This window comes from Pristis pectinata, chromosome 18 (genome assembly GCF_009764475.1).
Source record: "Pristis pectinata isolate sPriPec2 chromosome 18, sPriPec2.1.pri, whole genome shotgun sequence".
NCBI classification, from domain to species: domain Eukaryota; kingdom Metazoa; phylum Chordata; class Chondrichthyes; order Rhinopristiformes; family Pristidae; genus Pristis; species Pristis pectinata.
The window spans coordinates 1,506,248-1,523,289 of NC_067422.1; the positions used below are offsets into that span (position 1 = coordinate 1,506,248).

General features: G+C 40.5%; 1 protein-coding gene across 3 annotated transcripts in view; it reads right to left on the reverse strand.

Annotated features, from left to right (window-relative positions):
* Window positions 1–17,042, reverse strand: part of spag9b (sperm associated antigen 9b) — a 229,290-nt gene that overhangs the window by 55,799 nt on the left and 156,449 nt on the right. For all 3 annotated transcript variants that reach the window (XM_052032824.1, XM_052032825.1, XM_052032826.1), the window contains 6 exons: window positions 16,875–16,974; window positions 16,131–16,252; window positions 4,342–4,399; window positions 1,033–1,185; window positions 710–764; window positions 50–180 (listed from right to left, as the gene is read on the reverse strand). In XM_052032824.1, coding sequence (XP_051888784.1) covers window positions 50–180; window positions 710–764; window positions 1,033–1,185; window positions 4,342–4,399; window positions 16,131–16,252; window positions 16,875–16,974 — 619 coding nt within the window. The remainder of the gene's footprint in view (window positions 1–49; window positions 181–709; window positions 765–1,032; window positions 1,186–4,341; window positions 4,400–16,130; window positions 16,253–16,874; window positions 16,975–17,042) is intronic.

A 17,042-nucleotide genomic window follows, 5' to 3' on the forward strand; every position in this document is an offset into this window, starting at 1 on the left:
ACAAAACCCAGAAATTTGAAGTAATATTTTAATCAAGGTGGGCTCATACCGAATCATCTCTGTCCATCGTACAGCTTCTTGTAGCTCCATTAACCGCTCCTTGTACTGGTTACGCTCCATGAGGACTCTGGCCATCTCCACACGAGTGAAGCGCTTTCTCTGAGCAGTAGGAACATCACTCTGTTTTTAAGTACAAACAAACTAATCAAATGTGGCAAACTACTTTTTACCAGCACAGAGTGCTGATCATCGCACAATACATTTGTACCTACCAAACTAGTAAAGATTAAAGATCATAAATCTCCCCATCTATAATGGGTGGGAAGTTTAAGGGAGATGTCAAAGGGAGGTTTTTCACCCAGAGAGTGGTTGGTGCATGGAATGCGCTGTCTGGGGTGGTGGTGGAGGCTGATACGTTGGTCAAGTTCAAGAGATTGTTAGATAAGCATATGGAGGAATTTAAAATAGAGGGATATGTAGGAGGAAGGGGTTAGATAGTCTTAGGTGTGGTTTGAAGGTCGGCACAGCATTGTGGGCTAAAGGGCCTGTATTGTGCTGTATTGTTCTATGGTATCAATGTGGATCTCATGCACTGTGATGGAGAACCAAGAGCCTGATGGCCCATCTGAAGGCTCAAAATTAGTTTGCGAAACAAAGGTTGGAAATCTGAAAATTGATAGTGATAAAGAGAGAAATAACAATGTTATACCTCATCAGAATCCTCCTTAGCTCTGCTCTTTGCTTCTTCAGCCTCCAGGCGTACTCTGAAAGAACATATTGCAATTATAAGTGAATGAATCAGAAAGGCATTGGTTTAGGGCTCTGTCTATTGGACAGATTAAATACAAATGGTCAAGTATACTCTAATATGATTGTTATAATGACTGGGAAAACGTGCAGTATGTGTGGTCCTGCATTAATCATGTGCAATCTGCCAGTCACTAGAAGCGCATCAGCACTTTAAAATACTAAGAATAAGCATGAGCGCAGTCTTCCGAACTGGGTGTAGAAGAGACAATAAGACATTCTCACTTCCTCAGCTCTTCCTCCAAGTCTCTGTTCTTCTCCTCCAGCTTCAGCTTGGCTTGTCTGACTGACTCCAATTCTCCCTGCAGTACATCCTTTACACACGTCAGCTCATCAACCTGTGCTATCAGGTCATTCTTCACCACGTTCAGGGCATTTCTAAAGGAGAAGCAAGAAGTAATGGTAAAGGGTGACTTCTCAGGTAAGTATTTCAAATTATAAATGGATTAGGATGAAGAGAGAGGAACACAAGTATTGATTCTAGGTATTATTAGCTCAAAGCAGGAAAATATTGCATCATTCCCTGCAGCCCTGGGTAAATAAACTCAAACTTAATCACATATGTGGGAAGACTTGTCACAATTCTTCACTTGGAGAGATCCCAATACACTCATAAGAAGTCACCAAAGGGAATTAGGAAGAGAACACCGCCAAACCATCAGACAACTCCCCAACACCCTGTTTACAATGTTATTCTAATCTCCCATTTCACTGCAACCCTGTTTCCTTGGAACAGCTTGCAAGAAAGCACTATGCCAGCCCCTGAGAAAAGAAAAAGTAGCACCACTAAGCATCACCCCTCTTAGGATCACAGATCTCCTCAGGCCTCAATTCCAGGCAGGCAATTCAATCTAATTTCTGGCTCATTTCAGAATTCCCTTCATCATTTCATGCTATAAATAACTTAAGTATGCCCCTGCACAGATAAATAGTTTAATTTAAAATAATCTCTTCCCAAAGTAGGTGAAATTAATTTACACAGATAGTACTCCCAGGATAACATCAGAAATTTGCACTTTCATTGTTTAACACACCTTGAGATTCACTAACATGATTGAATCTCAAACTGGAAAATGTGTGAAGATACTAGCAGGCAGAGAAGCTCAGAATATTGTACATATCTTGATAATATTGCAACAAATGACTGACATGAATGGTTATGATTGTTCAAAAACCACTACTTGCAAGGTTATTTTGCAAAGATTAATACATTTTTGTGGAATGATCCGTTCTGGTCAGTTAAAAGTGCTTTGTATTTAGTTTGATGCAATGGCTGAAGTGAAGCACCTTGCCAATGAATGCTGTTCTCATATAAGTGGGCTTTGGTTTCCACATTCATGCAACTCTGTCTATTCCAATTGAAAGGATGGTGGTGTTACACAAGGGACTACTTTATTTGCACTGTTTAACAATTTGGGAAACTGCCCATTGCTGGCACAAACACATTCACATTATGTGAGTCTTTCAGCTATTGGTTTAGTATTTATACCAACCTAAAACAGTGCTTTAAAACCACAGCTTTTAGTAATCAAGTACTTTGTGACTCAGACAAAACGTTAAGAGGATTGAGAGCACTGGGGTCATATGATCTATTTCATAGCGTACCAGTCAGGCTATTAGACCTTTGCTTTTATACAAATAGCTATGCTCAGACCTCCCCTTTCAAATGAGACTAACAGCAGCATTCAGTCAGGTCAAAAGTCCTGAACCATTTTCCACTGAACATTCATATTGCACCAGAGGGAGATACGATTCTGCCCTCACTGCCAACTTCCGCACCTACTTTAGCCTACTGGGTGCACCCAAGGCATCTACTATTTCATGAGAAGGCCTCTTCCCTCAGCATGTTCAGATGATGTGAGAAAAGCATCTGTCAGGTCACATGGCTACTAGATTGGTGTTAGACCAATCTAAAACAGTGTTCATCAGCCCAAAAACACTCGTCAGCTTCCACATGTATTCTGGTGTGCAGCGCTACCTGACTCATCATCTTCCATGAACCATCTCCCCAGTCTTTGAATCACAATATGTCTGTCTGACATTAAATAGTGGATGAGCAGAAATTTCACAGGATCAGGGACACAGCACGGAAGCAGGCCCGCTGGCCTAGCAGGTCCAAGCTGACCATCAACTACACATTTACGCTAATCTGACATTAACCCTAATTTTTATTTTCCCCAGGTTCTCATCAATTCCCCCTAGATTTTCTCTAACTACATACTGGGAAGACCAAAGCCACTGCTTTTGGTCCTTGCCACAAATTCCATCCTTCTACCAGCATGTTTGGCAACATAGATGTTATGTATGACCCTGAGGTGATCTTTGCACTCCATACAAAAGCTATCAAATTCCACAGTGCACTGAATTCCATAAACTCTTATAATTTGATAGTTTACCTCCAAGTCACACTTGGCAATATACTGCCATTCCTTCATTGTCGCTGGGTCTGTCCTGAAACTCCCTATACTATAGAGACTGCAACGGTTTAAGAAAGCGGTTCACCATAATTTTCTCAAGGGCATTCAGGGTATGCAATAAATGCTGGCCTTGTCAGCTACATCACATCCCATAAACACATGAATAAACAAATTGCCTACACCCTAATATCGAAAAATATGACTATTCCACTCTTCTGCTTGCCTCTCCCGTTCTCCCCTCCATAAACATAAGCCATCTTAAATTTAACAAATTCCATTTGCCATAAGTTTTGATCTTGCTTGATTCCAGCTCAATATTCTGTTTTCTAGCCTCTCTATAGTTTGACACTCACTATCTCTTTAATTTCCTCCAGTCCAATAACGTGCCAAGATATTGGTGTTCCTCTAATACAAACCTCTTCATTCTCACCACTATTAGTAGCTGTTTCTTCACCTGCTTGAGCCCTAAGCTCTGAAATTTCCTCTCCAAACCTCTCATATCCCCTTAAAATCCACCACCTGCTCTAATACCTCCTTATGTGATTCAGTGTCAAAGTTTGCTAATATTCCTCTACTGCATTTAAGGTGCTGTACAAATGGAAGTTGCTTCTGTTGGACTAATTCTAGTTACAAAGTGAACTGCTCCACCAATTGGCCTCTAGCAATCTTTAGTTCTGTTCCTTTAGGGCAAGTACCCAAGAGCAGAGTCCAAAAACCTTGCTCATGACCTTAAACTCTTGAGTGATTTTAACCAAAGTCCCAATCCTTCTTGGTTTGTTCTCTCCTTGCCACGGTTTTTCCTTAAGTTGTCACTGGACTGAAGACCCACAGGTGTCAGTTGTTCTACACTTCACTGCAGAAGGGGTTGAATTTTCACAAGGATCCAAATCTTATTTCTAAATGATCTCTCATAAAATTACCTACCATAGCTTAAGAATAAAAAATTTATATTTTGATATTTTATTTTTATATTTTAATATTTTAAAACTGTTAACTCTCTTGAAGGGATTTTTACTTTCAAGGTTTTCCTCTTGAAATGTAAATGTTTGTTCCTGCAGACAGCTGCATTAGACAAGTTCACCTTGAACAGGAACAGGAACAATCAATCAAGACTTACTTGGTCTCCAGCAGCTGTGTGTTTTCCTGAATAAGATTCTCAACTTCTCGACCCATACCTGGCAATAAATTAAATGCAGAATGATTATCAGCTCAGCTACTTCCAATCAGAAATTACTACCACAGAGGAAACCTGGAGGGTACCATCTTCCAGTCTTGAATAATTCCATTAATATGAGTTGGTAATGAGCTTATTTACATCAACTAATGGCCAGCTGTTCATGAAAAAAGATTCAAAAAATAATGGTAACAACAGGAAGACCAAGATTCAACCACACCACATTCAAAAACTACTGTTGCAGATGGTTTCCCACAATGGATCAGCAGACAAAGCAGCAGCAAAATATGTCATGGATGTGAAAGCAAGTGGAACATGAAACAAGGACTGGATAAGGAAGCAACATTGGAAGGAGCAGAAGTAGTCAGATACAGTTAATCCTGGATTGATGAGGTGTGTTGAGGTCACTGGTCTGTGCTGGCTCCATTACCTCAATATAAAGAGGAACCAGCTTTGGGAACAGGGGATTTCAAATCTGTCTCAAATCACCAAACTGTTCAACCATTAGTTTATAGAATGGTTTCACTCTCCAGTCCCTGAATGGTTACTTTTAATAAACAAATTCTCTTGCAGGTAGTGAACCATTGCTTTCTGTGAGGAGGTTTTATCACAGAAGAGATGCCTAGCATCTTACATTTTAATTCAGGTCAAACTGGAGAAGTTCCCTGCCACTTGAAACCAACTATATTCCTCTAGAAACTAACCCTGCTTCTTAGATTGGATAAGGTCTCAAAAGCAAGTCTGCCCATTTGAAACAGTGAAGTGATGCATTAATAACATAGATCATCCTCCAACACCTTAATTCCTCTCTGCTCATTGACAAAATCAGGAATCAATGACAGAAGAAGCCAGAGGACTAATGAATTCAGTAGCTGAAATTTGCCACGATTGTTTGATCCATGTTTGCAGCTTTTCCCAGTGAAAAGTCATGTGGCAACAAATATTACCTTCAAGCAGAATGCTCACTGCCCAAGATTGTGAGTCTGTTGTGAGTACTGAACAGTTCCAAGTTTGTCCCATCTCCATTTTTGTCAATATTCCTACCTCAAACACTATCTGGAGCCATGGTGAACATTGGGGCAAAGAACAGTAACTAGGAGTGGGGTGGGGAATGGTGGAGAAACACTGCAATCTTAGCAGATGATTCACCACAGAGCAGCTCCAAGCTATGCCTTTTGTCCATAGTGGCTATCTACCACGGAGTTGTTCACTTGGCCATTTCCGTGGGTGTTAGAACACAGTGTGGACTAGTCAGCTGTGAGCAAAACTAGGAAGTGCTGGAAGATCACATTCCTATAAGGAATTGGTAAACAAATTAGATTTCAATGGCAATTTGGCAGCTATCTTCACCACGGTTGACCAAATTTATTTAATTTCACAAATTTGAATACGTCTCTGGATTGCTAGTCTAGTTCTATAAGCACATTGCGACAAAATCTATACCCGGACACCAGAGGCACCTAATGCTAATGTCATCTTGCATTAGAAGGCTGCTATGGAGTGGTGCAGGATCACAGCAACAACTTAGAAGAAGGGAGAACCATAGATAAGAAGCAGCTACATTTGAGGCTTAAAAATATTAACAAAACTGGCAAGACCTGCCTCACAACAGCAGTGACTAGGTTCATTCCTGAGCTTCAGTGCTGTCTGTGTAAGGCATGCACAATTTCTCTGTGACCGTGTGATCTGGTTTCCCCCCCCAAATCCCAACAATATGCAGGTTTCTACATTACCTGGCCATTGTAAATTGTCCCTAGTGTGTAGATGAGTGGTAGAATCTGGGGAAAATTAATGGGAATGTGTGGGTAGATGTCTAGCAGTCAGTACAGACTTGGTGGGCCAAAGGGTCTGTTCCGATGCTGTACAATTCTATGAAATAGGAGGATTGTTGTCTTACTAAAAGGTCTAGGGTGGAACAACATCAGATAGCTCTCCCCATTTCTGCCATTCCATAATAAATAAAAGGAATAAATGGAATGGTCACAACAGTGCTGATATGATGTTATAACCAACATCATCCTCTTTGCTCCCACCCCCTATCCTTCACAATCTTATACCACAGGCACTGTGGAAATATGGAGCAACACACAAGATGTGGAGGACCTCAATGGGTCAGGCAGCATCTATGGAGGGAATTGGACAGTTGATGTTTTGAATTGCAACCCTTCATCTGGGCTGAAATTCAGAGTGGAAATAGTATAAAAAAGTGGAGGGAAGGGGTGGAGTAAGAGCTAGCAAGCGATAGGTGGATCCAGGTGAGGAGGGATGATGGGCAGATGGAAGAGGGGAGAGGGGAAGTAGTGACTGGGAAGTGATAGCTGGAGGCTACAAAGGGCTGCAGACGATGGAATCTGATAGGACAGGAAGGTGGAACATGGAATCAAGTGAGGGAGATGGGGAGGGCCGATGGAAACAGTGGGGGAGGGACCCAGTGGGAGGAGTGTGTGGGTGATGGGCAAGTGGAGTGGGTGGAGGAGGGGTAAGAAACAGGGTGATGGGGGCAGGGGTGGGTTTCGGAGGAACTGGATAGAGCAGGACGAGAGAGAAAAGGGACAGGGGGGAGCAGGTTACTGGAAGTTGGAGAATTCAGGGGTGGGGAGGGGAAGACGTGGCTGGTGATGGGATCGTGTTGTAGCTGGTGGAAGTTGCGAAGAATGATATGCAGTTAACTGGGTGACAAACTGGGTTTCACAAGAGAGGTTGTAGATGCTGGAAATCTGTTGCGACAAACTGGGTTTCTTTGTATGTAAATCCAAGGTTATACCTACTCAGAATTTAAATGGAGACTGGGTTCAAAGTTTTAATTTGAACCAATGTTTGAGTATTTGAGAGAAAAAGTCGCTTTGCAATATGACAGAAGGAAACAAAAAGTAGTGCCCTATACATGCACATCACATTACCTCACATGGGTGCCAACAGCAATACAAAAAAATGCCCAAGAGCATATGAAGTCTTACCAAAGATATTATGGTCTGAGAGCCCATGCATTCCAAGTGAAGCAGTAAGGAAGGAAACATTTATGTAAGATGTAGCATGAAGGAAACATACAAGCAAGTTATGAAGCACATGGAGAATACAGCACAAATGTGGCCTGGCTAGGAATCATGTGGTCAGCATATCCAATACAATTTCATGCAATAGTAAGACCGAATTGTAACTTCAGAGTCTACTGCAGTCATTTATCCACAAAAGGCATTATCTGTCAATATTTTTATGGCCAGGGTATAGTCAGCTCAATCCATTAAGATAACCAGCACAACTGCAGACAAAAGGAAGCAATGTTTCTTCACAACCAGAAAACAAACTTTTCACTGTAATTTATTTATGGTTCATGGAAGAGAAGGTGCCAATAAAAGTAAACAAACAACAGCAGAAATGAACAACAGGTGGAGAAAGCTCTTGTCAATACCAAACCCGTCAGCCCCTCCCCTGAAGGTACTGAGTGATTCTGCTGCACGTTTCCAGAGTTACGTCAGTTTCCATCTCTGCTTTATCACATGGACTTGTGTCAGCTATAGCACACTAGGCCAGCAGGCCCAGACATTAATGGAAGACTCTGGTTAAAAAAGTTCCTATGTTGGCCATCTTATCCCTCGAAAGCTGGAAACATAGGTAAAGTTTATCAATTTCAACCAATATAGTTTCATTTAATTTCTGAAATCAAGATGAATAATGGCATTTCACACACCAGCACCATAAGGTATAAAGCTCCTTCTAGTCTGCCACCGAACCAAAACTTCAGCTGCATCATATACAAAGAAAGACACTTCTATTCCTGATGTACACTCTCCATGTGCTAAAACACTGCTGCTTTGTGTTGTACTATGTACACTGTTGACACCACATGTGAACACACATAAGGCACAAACAAGGAGTAAAGCAGTCTCATCTTACCCGAGTCAGATTCAAACTTTGGATCTGGAGGTGAAGGAAAGGTTACTACTCTGTCACTCACTTCCATGTTAACTTATTTTTCAAATGACTTTCCACAGCTCGCACCAATCTTCAGGAACACTGATTCCCGCTCCCCACTTCTGTGGTATCTGGAAACAATGGCCTCAACAATGGAAGGGCCAGAGTTTCCCCATCCCAGAAGCTCTCCCACGCTGGCAGGTATGCAATTGTTGTAAGGGTCGATTTAAACTGACTTGAGAGCTGGATGGGAAGCTGAGTGTGGCTACAAAAGTTGAAAATTAGTGGGAGATTTGCAAGGCAGGGGAAAGAAATGGTGGTAAATGGTCAAAAAAAGGAGTCTTGCTGCACTTGGTGATATATAGCGGAATGCGAAGAGTGTACTGAATAAGGCAGATAAGCTGAAGATGGAGGCAGACTTGTGGAAATATTCAGTTATTACTGAAACATGGTTTAAAGAAGAGCAGGGATGACAGCTTCATGTGCTTGGTTAAAGGGTTTTCAAGTGAGGATAAGAGGGGATAAAGATTGGTTAAGGAAACAAAAGCTGCAAAGAGTTATGCAATGTTAGAATTATTAAATGAGACTATATTGGTTAAACTAAAGAACCGAAACAAAGCAATCACAATACTGGGAGTGTACAAGAGACTTCCAACAGTATAAAGGAGATGGAAGACCAAATCTCTCAGCAATTTCTGACAACCACAAAAACAATTGAGTAGCAATCATGGGGAATTTGAATTACTCTAATTAACTGAGAGACACTCAGTGTAAAACATATAAAGAACACAGAATTCCTAAAATGCATCCCATGGAACTCTTTTATAGCCACCATATCACAAAATCAACAAGAGGATGGAAAATTCTGATTCAGCTTCAGGTAATGAAACTGGGCATGGGAAAGGAGTCATCAGTGGAAGATCACGTTTAAGATCATAAGAAATAGGAGCAGGTGTAGGCCATTCAGCCTCTTGAGCCTGCTCCACCATTCAATAAGTCCTGGCTGATTTAACTTCTCTGTGCCACAGGTTATGGGACTGCTGCCTCACACCTCCAGCAACCCTGGTTCAATCTGGACTTTTACTGGCATCTGTGCGAAGTTTGCACATTTCCCTGGGGTGCTCCAGTTTCCTCCCACAGCCCAAAAACATGTGGGTTGATAAGTTAATTGGCCACTCCAACTTGGCCCCAGTATGTGGGAGAATCTGATGGGTGCTGATGAGAATATGGAGAGAATAAGTTACAGGGAAAATGAGTGGGGAATGTGATTGCTCTGTGAACCAGCATACACTTGATGGGCCAAAATAATCTATATTGTAAGGAAATATGAAACCCCCCCCAACCCTCAATTCCCTTTCTGAAAAAAAAACTATCTGAGCTTTGAATATATTCAAGGAGTCAGCCTCCACAGCTCTTGAGGCAAGGAATTCCAACAACTCACCAACCTGCGAGAAGAAATTCTTCCTCAACTCAGTCTCAAACAGCCACACCCTCAAAGTCAAAGGTGAGTTTATTGTCATGTGCACAAGTACATGTATGCACAGGTCTGACGCTTGTTCTTTTATAAATAGTTCCAGCAGACATTAATCTAACTAGCCTATAGTTATCTGCTTTTTATCTCACACCCTTTTTTTCACATTGGCAGTGATCATAATTCAGTTACATTTAGCATTATTATGGGAAAATACAAATATGAAATAGGAGCAAAGGTCAAAAATTGGGGAAGGCTGAGAAGTGATTTGGCAAAAGTGGGACCCAAATGCAGAGCCTACAGAATAATAGAGGGCAAGACAAAGCAAATAAGGGGAAAGGGCAAGCTTATGTTAAACACCAAGAGCTTAATACAGGAAAAAGTCAAAAAAAATATAAATTTTTAAAGTGAAATTGAAACTGAAATTAGGAAAGCAAACAGGTTGTATGAAGAAATACAGAGAAGTAAATTAAAGAAGATACAAAAATGCTTTAAAAGTACTTTAAGAGCAAGACAACAACTAAGGAAGGAACATCAGGAACCAAAAACATCTCTATGTGGAGGAAGAGATTGTGTGAAAAAATGTAATGAATAGTTTGTGGTCACTTTCACAATAGAGGACCGATACTGAGATTGCTGTTAAGGGGGAAGAATACAAAATACTAGATGGTCAAACAATGTAAGGGGAGAAGTATTCAGAAGTTCAGCTTCTTGAAAGTGGTAAGTCATCAAGTCCTGATGAAATATATCCTAAGCTTCTAAAAGAAGCAAGAATGGCTCTGACCATTACCTGTCCATCCTCTCTAGCTACAGGAGTGAAGCCAGAGGTTTGGGGATTGAACATCGTACCATTGGTTAAAACTGAATGGATAAACAGTAAATTTTTAGAATTAATCAGTTTTGGGGTGGACCAAAACCAATCCTTTAGTAAGTACTAATTAATCTAGAACGATCCACATGCTTTTGTTAAGGGAATGTCATGTCTGATTAACTGAATTTTTGGAGGTGACAAGGAGGGTCAACAGGGGCAGCATACCTGGAGTCAACATGGATTTTAGCATGGATTTTGACATGGCCCAAATGGCAGGTAGTTTTCCCCATAACCAATTATTTCCACATATGCCCATTAACATTTCTGATTTTCTCACCAGCCACCTACACTAGGGGTAATTTACAGTAGCCCATTAACCTAACAACCAGTATGTCATTGTGACGTGGGAGGAAATCAGAGCATACAGGGGAAACCAAAGGATTGCAGAAGAATGTGCAAACTCTTTCAGACAGCATTGGAGGTCAATGGCGGGAAGCAAAGGTTGACAGGTATTTTAGCGACTGGAAAGCTGTTACCAGCGAGGTTCCAGCATCATTAGCTGCATCACAATGAAGAAGAACAGTTTAGACTGCGTGAAAATATATGATCTGGTCAGTTGGGCAGAAAAATGGCAAGTGCAATTTAATCCAGAGAAGTGTGGGGTAATGCACTTGTGGACGTCCAACAAGGTGAGGGAATACACAACAAATGGGAGAGCATTGAGATATGTGAAGGAAAGGAAGGATCTTAGAGTGCGTGTTCACAGATCCTTAATGAAAACGAGACAGTTTGATAAGGAGGTTAAAAAGCCATAGAAAATGCTTTTTATTAATCAGGACAAAGTACTAAAGCAGGGAGGTTATGCAAGAACTGTTTATAGCACTAGTTAGGCTAAAGCTCCCATAATGTGCACAGTTCTGCTCACCATATTATGGGAAACATGTAAACGCACTGGAGAGGGCAAAGAGGATGTATAGAAGGATGTTGCCAGGACTGAAAATTGTAGGTATGAGCAAAGTTTGGATCGGTTGGTGATGCTTTCTTTCAAATAGTGGTGGCTGGGGGGGACTAAATTGGGGTCTATAAGATTACAAAGGGCCTAGAGGGAGTATATAAGCTCAAAAATCAGATAGGCACATTTTTCTTTAGTGTGGAGATGAGGAAATACCCATTACCATCCAGAGGGTGGTAGAGATTTGGAATTCACAGGCTGATGGAGCCAGAGCCCTCATCACATGTAAAATTTACCCAGTCACATACTTGAGGAACCATTGTCACTTGCAGGGCTGGAGACCTTGTGTTGGAAGTTGGGATTAGACTGGGTTGCTCTTTTTCAACCAGTACAGACTGTGGGTGTGATGGTCTCCTGTGTTGTAAATATTCATTATTGTTTCAATCCTCAAATTCAAGCAATAATACAGTAAAACTCCGAAAATCTGGTATCGAATTGTTCGTCATCTTGCTCACTCATTAGCACACTAAGTCCTTGTTATTTGTGGATCCATATACTTACAAGGTTGGCCATGTGGTGTGCAGCTGAAACCAGGGCCAGGAAGGTTTGTGGCTGGAGTCAGCGTCCAGAATGCTTGGATGTTTCAACTTGTTTAAAATAAACGTGAAATAAGTGTTTTGTGTATTGTGAGTAACATCCAGTGATCCAGAAAATCTGGTAGTCGAAAGTCCTAAGGGTGCCAGATTATCGCCGTTTTACTGTATGTAGATGCTGCATTCTTTAAAATTTCAAAGCACATTCTTGTACAGCAACACACAGAACTATTATCAATTTTATAATAAAAAGAAACAAATGTCAGTGACAGAAAAATGGAAAAATAGTACAAGTTAAATAGACAGAAAATGTCAGTGGGAAGTACAGAATACGGTACATGAAAATATACACACCAGAGAACTCCTCTGGGCCAGCAGCCCCAGAGAAAGGAAGCATGAGAAGAAAAACGCTAATTAGCTTGAGAATGAAAGCTATTTCTATCATTAACCGCACATGGTGCACTGAAGCTGTGCTCTCCCACATCACCTGCATTATAGGTGAGAGGAAAGGCATAAACACATTTATCTTGGGTCCATTGCCATTGTGGGTGCACACGGATATATGAGAGCAACATTACATACATCAGCTCTGCTTGCACAAATACTGCAACACGGAACGTGCAAATGACAGAACAGAAATGAACGCTACAAGCAAGCATAACAATGTATGAAACTATTCTGCGTTCAGGTGCATCACAGGCATGGAGTTCTTTTGGATTCACACACACAACCTGCTTACCTCCCTACCTCCCTACCTGGACAAAGGTTAATAAAGAGATAACCAGCTAGGAAAAGCCTATTGGTAGGATTGCTAGAATCCTGGATTAAAAATAGCTGTTTAGGGACGTGCCATATTTAAAGCAGATTCAATGCCACTTAGTGAAGGGGAAGAAAAAGGAAAAAGGAAGACGAGGAAGTGGTGGAAGCACATCCAATAGCAACGTTTAAGAGGCGTTTAAAGAGGAACATGAACAAGCAAGGAACGGAGGGATATAGACCATGTGCAGGCAGATGCGATTAATTTGGATTGGCATCGTGGTCAGCACAGACACTGTGGGCTAAAGGGCCTGTTCCTGTGCTATGTTCATATGTTAAGATACACAAATTGATAATAAAGAAATGCAAAACTGGTCAGGACCCATGATGTACTGCATTCGTATAGCTAAACATCTGATCTACTGATATAAATCCATCTCAACACTCTGAACTTTACAACAACACTCCTTATGTGGTTTACAAAATATTGGCCAAGCCTTAGGCTTTTGATCTTTAGACACTCGCCTGATTTGCATTTTCTGTCAGTAGAGTTTTGCATTTCATTGCCTGAGAAAATCCAGGGTAGCAGATCTCAAGAAGACCATAGCCCACATAACAGGACACCAATAAAGTATGGAGAGAAAAGACAGGCCAATCTGAAAGTGGCTAGATGATATCAAACTTGGCCTTTAAACCTACACAAATTAAATAAAGTTGATGATCCAATAATAAGCACTGGCTACAAAAAAATCAACATGAGGGAGAGAATGATGAGGTGGAATGTGGCAGGAGAGAGAAAAATTAGGACAGGGAAGGGGCAAGAGTGGACATAGCTGGAAAAGCAGAAGCACATTAGAAGTGGCATCCTGCAATCTGTTTTGCATCACTGAGCTTTCAAACTGGCTCACTTAAATCTTTAGGTCCTTGTACCCTCCAGGTTGTTCATAAACTGACACCCAGTGCCTGGCAAGTCTGTTACGACAAATTCTAATACTGGGATCCAAATGAGTTGTACCGAATTTAGGGTATATACACAACAAACCAATTTCCTTCTGTTAAAGTGGGTAACTCAAATGCTGTTCAAAAAATGGATGTGCATTACATCAGAAAGCAAGTGTGGGACAGGTTTTAAATGATCAAAAAGTTAAGTTCCATCTAAGGTGCTTGTCCATAAATTTTGTACACAACAGGATACTTCTCTGGCCAGTCTTTGAAACACAAAAGATTAATACATAAGGGATAAAATGCTGCTAAATGAAGATTCAATATAGTAAACTTTAAAAATAAAACTCAATAAAAATCAAACTATTAAACCAAGAAATACAATGGTTCTTACAACAATTAAACATGGGTTCATTTGGAACCAAGCACACTTCAATTTTCTTTGGGTTCACCTACTCAAATCAAATTTTTAAAAAATGCAAATTTATTTCTCCTTCACACTTAGCCAACAAGGGCAGAATTCTTCTGACAGTTATGCTCATTAGTTGAAATCAAAACATTGTTTTTCTACAAGTTATTTCACTTACTCATTCCACCCCAGTGCTGCAACCTCTCCCAACTCCAGCTGTCTGTCTGGCCTGTAACTACATCTCCATGATCCACTCAACTCCTTATGCTGTCAAAGCCCTAACCTCAAGGTCCTTTCATGTACCATCTCTCTGATATCTCAGTTAATTCTTCTGTATGGGTCCATTTCATATCTGAAGCATAGTTACAACTCTAATGGCTATCTAGGAAATTGGTTTGAGATTGCAACATCAATTGTCATGTGGAGAATTCCAAATTATGGTCATGAAGAAGTCTGATTTACCTTGATATAAATGAATGTGAAATAAAAATCTAGATTAGTATTATAGTCTGATCACATCCACTCTTTTAACTTCATTTTCACAATATGCTATAAACTAATTTCAGTGAACATAAACAAGCTAGACTCCGATTAGCTAAACACAAAATAGGGAACAATATTAGTCTTTACATACTACAGGCAGTCCCCAGGAGAAACAAGGGGTCCGTTCCTGAGAACTGTCTGTAAGCCGATTTCTCCCCAAGTCAGAAATGTCTGTTTTTTATAGTAACCCATGTTGTATCACTCTACATACACTTGCTATAATTCTTTCATTTCATTGAATAATCACTTTAACTCTGCCAATTAAACCAATGGAATATATGTCCAGTCATTAATGAATACCATGAAACATTTTACTATTACTATCTTGGGATGTGCTTTAAAAATGTATGGGAGAATTCAGGTGAGGTCGGATTTCCATAGGTTAGGTTATCCGTAACCCAGAAAGTCCCTGAATGTGTCTCCTAACTGAGGCACCATATAGTTAAGAAATCAATTTCAGGAGATAGAAACAATCTGCAGGCCCAATTTGTAGTGCCTAGAGCAGTTATGTGTTGCTGTATTATTCATCAATCATTAAAGACAGAACTTTTGGTACATGAGATTCAAGCTGACAATCAATGTCCAGTGATCTCTGGTTTTTACATGCTTGCCTTTATTAGTCAAGGGACTGAGTTCGGGAGTCAGGAAATTATGTTGCAGCTCTAAAAAACTCTGGTTAAGCTGCATTTGGAGTAATGCATTCAATTCTTGTCCCCCCCATTACAGGAAGGATACGGAGGCTTTGGAGAGAGTGCACAAGAGGTTTATCAGATGCTGCCTGGATTAGAGGGTATGTGCTAGAAGGAGAAGTTGGACAAACTAGAGTTGTTTTCTCTGGAGCAGCAAAAAATGAGGGGTGACCTGATAGAGGTTTATAAAATTATGAGAGGCTTAGATAGACAGCCGGTATCTTGTTCCCAGATTCAAATACTGGAAGGCATGCATTTAAGGTGAGAGGGGGTAAGTTCAAAGGAGATGTGTGGGCAAGTTTTTTTTTACACACAGAGAGTAGCGGGTGCCTGGAATGCGCTGCCAGGGGTGGTAGTGGAGGCAAATACGATAGAGGCATTTAAAAGGCTATTAGATAGGCCCATGAATGTACAGAGAATGGAGGGATATGGACATTGTGTAGGCAGGAGGGATTAGTTAGGGGTTTAATTAGTTTGGCACAACATCGCAGGCCAAAGGGTCTGTTTTCCTGCACTGTACTGTTCTGTCCTATCTTCTGGATCAGTCTGCTGCTCAGGAACTATTTTTCTTTGGCTGTGAAGAATTGGTTAAGCTGTACATGGACACTCATACTTTTAAACAAGGCTGCACCACATTACTTGACCTTCACTTACCCAGCAAATTTGCCCCCTCATCCACATCACCAATCAGCTCGGAAGCTGACTGGGACAATTCATCAAATATAGATTCCGTGTTCCGATCAAATGCTTTGTTCTCTATTCCCTGGGTTGGTGTGCTATTAAAAAAATAGCAAGAATTAATCAAAGATTCTTGACATGGATAGGCTGTGAAAGATTCTTGAACCTCTTAGAGCACTGAGCTTATCTAATATTTTTCATTGATGAGTGCCAACAACAGACTATTTTTTTTCAAATTATTGTCTTTAAAGGAGCACTGTGCAACATGGATGATTCCAAACTAGAATGATTTCTACATAAACTAATTAAGTATCAGGTTAATCAGCCTTCTCTGACCCTTATTCCTAGCATTTATTATAGGTTTTGAACATGTATATTATTTTGATTTTGTATTGTTGTTTAATTCACTGTCACTTATCTTCCAGGAATACTCATGAAATTCTGCTGTTGTCTCCAAAGGGATTTCTGTTTCCCCTTTTACTTTGCCATCCTTTCAACTCACCAATGGTCATTTTCTGGAGTCTATTCTTCCTCTGCCCCTTTCTCTGTATTCCCAATTCTGATGAAAGAATATTGATTTTTAAAATTAATATGGTTTTTCTGTCTCCACTAATGTTATCTGACCCAACTATTTCCAACTTTTCCTCAAATTCCTTTTCATTTCACTGATCAGCTTTCCTTGTTGCTCAAGTAAGATCAAAGGTTAAAATACACACTCACCTTGTTCCTTTGTACCCACTGAAATCTCGATCCATATCCAATTCAGGCGTTGAGTCAATGATGGCTTGAACATCTGATTTATCTTCATTTTCAGTCATACCTTGAACAACGTTAATGAATACGTGCTTACAAGTCATTTTACATAAATAATTATGTCAATCAGATTGA